The sequence below is a fragment of the Equus quagga genome, unplaced genomic scaffold (genome assembly GCF_021613505.1).
Source record: "Equus quagga isolate Etosha38 unplaced genomic scaffold, UCLA_HA_Equagga_1.0 HiC_scaffold_6342_RagTag, whole genome shotgun sequence".
NCBI lineage: Eukaryota > Metazoa > Chordata > Mammalia > Perissodactyla > Equidae > Equus > Equus quagga.
The window spans coordinates 1-2,170 of record NW_025794260.1 but is presented as its reverse complement, the minus strand read 5'-3'; the positions used below and the strand labels follow the sequence as shown (position 1 = coordinate 2,170).

Below are 2,170 nucleotides of genomic sequence, written 5' to 3'. Positions count from 1 at the left end.
GAATAATGGCCCCCACTGATACCTAGGTCTCACTCCCCAGAACCTGTGACTATGTTCTGCTAGATGCAGGAGGAATCAAGGCTCAGGTGGAATGATGATTGCTGATCAGCTGATGTTAATGTGGGAAAATTAATGTGAAATATGGGAAAATGAATGGACCCAATGTAATCATGAGGGTCCTTAACAGTGGAAGACAGAGGCAAAAGAGTCAGAATGAGTCAGGTGAAGACATGACTAGAAGAGAAAGGCACAGAGATGCAATGCTCCTGCTGTTGAAGATGGAGAGAGGGAAGCTTGAGACAAGGAAGGTGGGAGGCACCAGAGTCTGGAAAGGGCAAAGAAATGGATTCTTCCCCAGAGCCTTCAGAAAGGAGCACAGCACTGCCGAAACCTTGATTTAGCCCAGCAAGACCATGTCAGACTTCTAATCTGGAGAACTGTAAGATGAGACATTTGTGTTGTTACAGTTGTGAAGTTTGTGGTAATTCGTGACAGCAGCAATTAAAAACAATTACAGCTCCAAGCAACACCGACCAGGGGTGTGGTCCTAGCCATGTGTGAAGGTGAGGGTGCACAGGAGGCATGGATTAGCAGTGGGCGTGAGAGTGAAGGCAGGAATGGAGAACTTGAGCATTATGGCATGGGCACCTCCACATGGACCACAGGGCTGGGACCAGGGAGAGTCAGTGAAACCCAAGAGACAGTGCAGAGGGCAGGGCCCCAGCAACTCACCAAAATCCATCTGTTCTACTGCAAACTCACAGTGGGTGCCATAGAAGGTGCTGGGGCAAACACACTTGAGGCCATCCCATTGACCCTCATTCTCGCACACGCTGTCCTGTCGCTCACAGCGGTCCCCAGAGAACCCCGGGCGGCAGAGGCAGTGGTCCTGAATCCAGGTGCCATCATTCTCACAGGTTCCTGGGCAGCACGAGAAGAAAGGGAAGTTCACAATGGGGCCTGACATTGGTGACACAGGAATTTAGTAGGAGAAGGAACAGGGAGGTAGGAGGTCCAACCTGGGGTGGTGGTGGTCATCTGAGTAGTGGTTGAAGTTGTCATCTGAGTAGTGGAAGAAGTTGTCCCTGGTGACGTGACTGTGGTGGGAGTCTGAGGGGTGGTCGCCTGAGTAGTGGTCGAAGTAGTGGTTGTCTGAGTAGTGGTGGAAGTTGTCCTTGGTGACGTGAGGGTGGTAGGAGTCTGAGTTGTGGTCACCGGTGTTCTTGGAGTCTGGGTAGTGGGTGAGGTGGAGGCAGTCAAGTTGCCTGAAGTTGTCACGGCAGTTGGAACGCTGCTGCTTTGTTCGGTGGTCAGTGGGAGGCTAGTAAAGCCTGGCATATGCGGCGTATTTACAGAGTTGGTGCTCATCCAAGTTCCACCGGGGGGTCTTTGTGTGCTTGTCAAAACTGTGCTGATGGGCACGGCCCCAGTGCTCATAGAACTAGGAGCATCACTAATGAGGTTGGTGGGACCAGTTTCGAGAACTGAAGTAGAAGTGTCCAGAGGTGTAGGAAAGACAGTAGTCATACTGGTGTATCCAGGAACGGTGACCTTCTCAGTGGTAGAGGGAATGACTGATAATGAGATGCTGGGTGTAAAGGTAACTTCATGAGTTGGATCCATTTCCACACATGGAGTAGTGGAAGAAGCAGGCACTATCGTAATTGATATAGTTTCTGGACATGGGGCGGTGGAATAAGTAAAGATAGTAGGAGTGATGGTTGTTTCGGTAAGAATAGGGATCACAGGAGACTGGGGTGTAGAAAAGCTTGTAGTAGCAGACAAAGAGGGAGTAGCAAAAGTGGTGACGGGAGAAGACCTTGTATTTTCTGTACTGGAGGTGGGCGGGGATGGAGGAAGAGAGCTAGTGGTGAACTCTGAACTTACTCTGCTGGAAGACAGAGTAGAGGATGTTTTCACAGTGGAGGCGGCAGAAAGGATGATGGTACTGAAAGGCGTAATTATGGCATTTGTACGGGTATTCAAAGTAGAGGGGGATGGTGTGGTAGAAACACGAGAAGGAATCTGTGGTGTTGTCGAGGATACTGTTGTGAGAATGGGGAGAGTAGTGGTACTGTCTACGTCTACAGTTAAGGCAGTCGCAGAAGTACCTGTGATCAAGGAGGCAGGGGTTGAAGTGTCAGTGGGAGCGGTGCTTCCACTTGTGGCC

The 2,170-nt window shown here is 50.4% G+C and overlaps 1 protein-coding gene across 1 annotated transcript in view; it reads right to left on the bottom strand.

Annotated features, from left to right (window-relative positions):
- Window positions 1-967, bottom strand: part of LOC124232463 (mucin-3B-like) — a gene marked incomplete at its 3' end in the record, with an annotated part of 3,866 nt that extends 2,899 nt beyond the window's left edge. The window contains exon 1 of the mRNA XM_046649431.1: window positions 733-967. Within this exon, the coding sequence (XP_046505387.1) occupies window positions 733-967 (235 nt within the window). The remainder of the gene's footprint in view (window positions 1-732) is intronic.
- Between the last annotated feature and the right edge of the window lie 1,203 nt (window positions 968-2,170).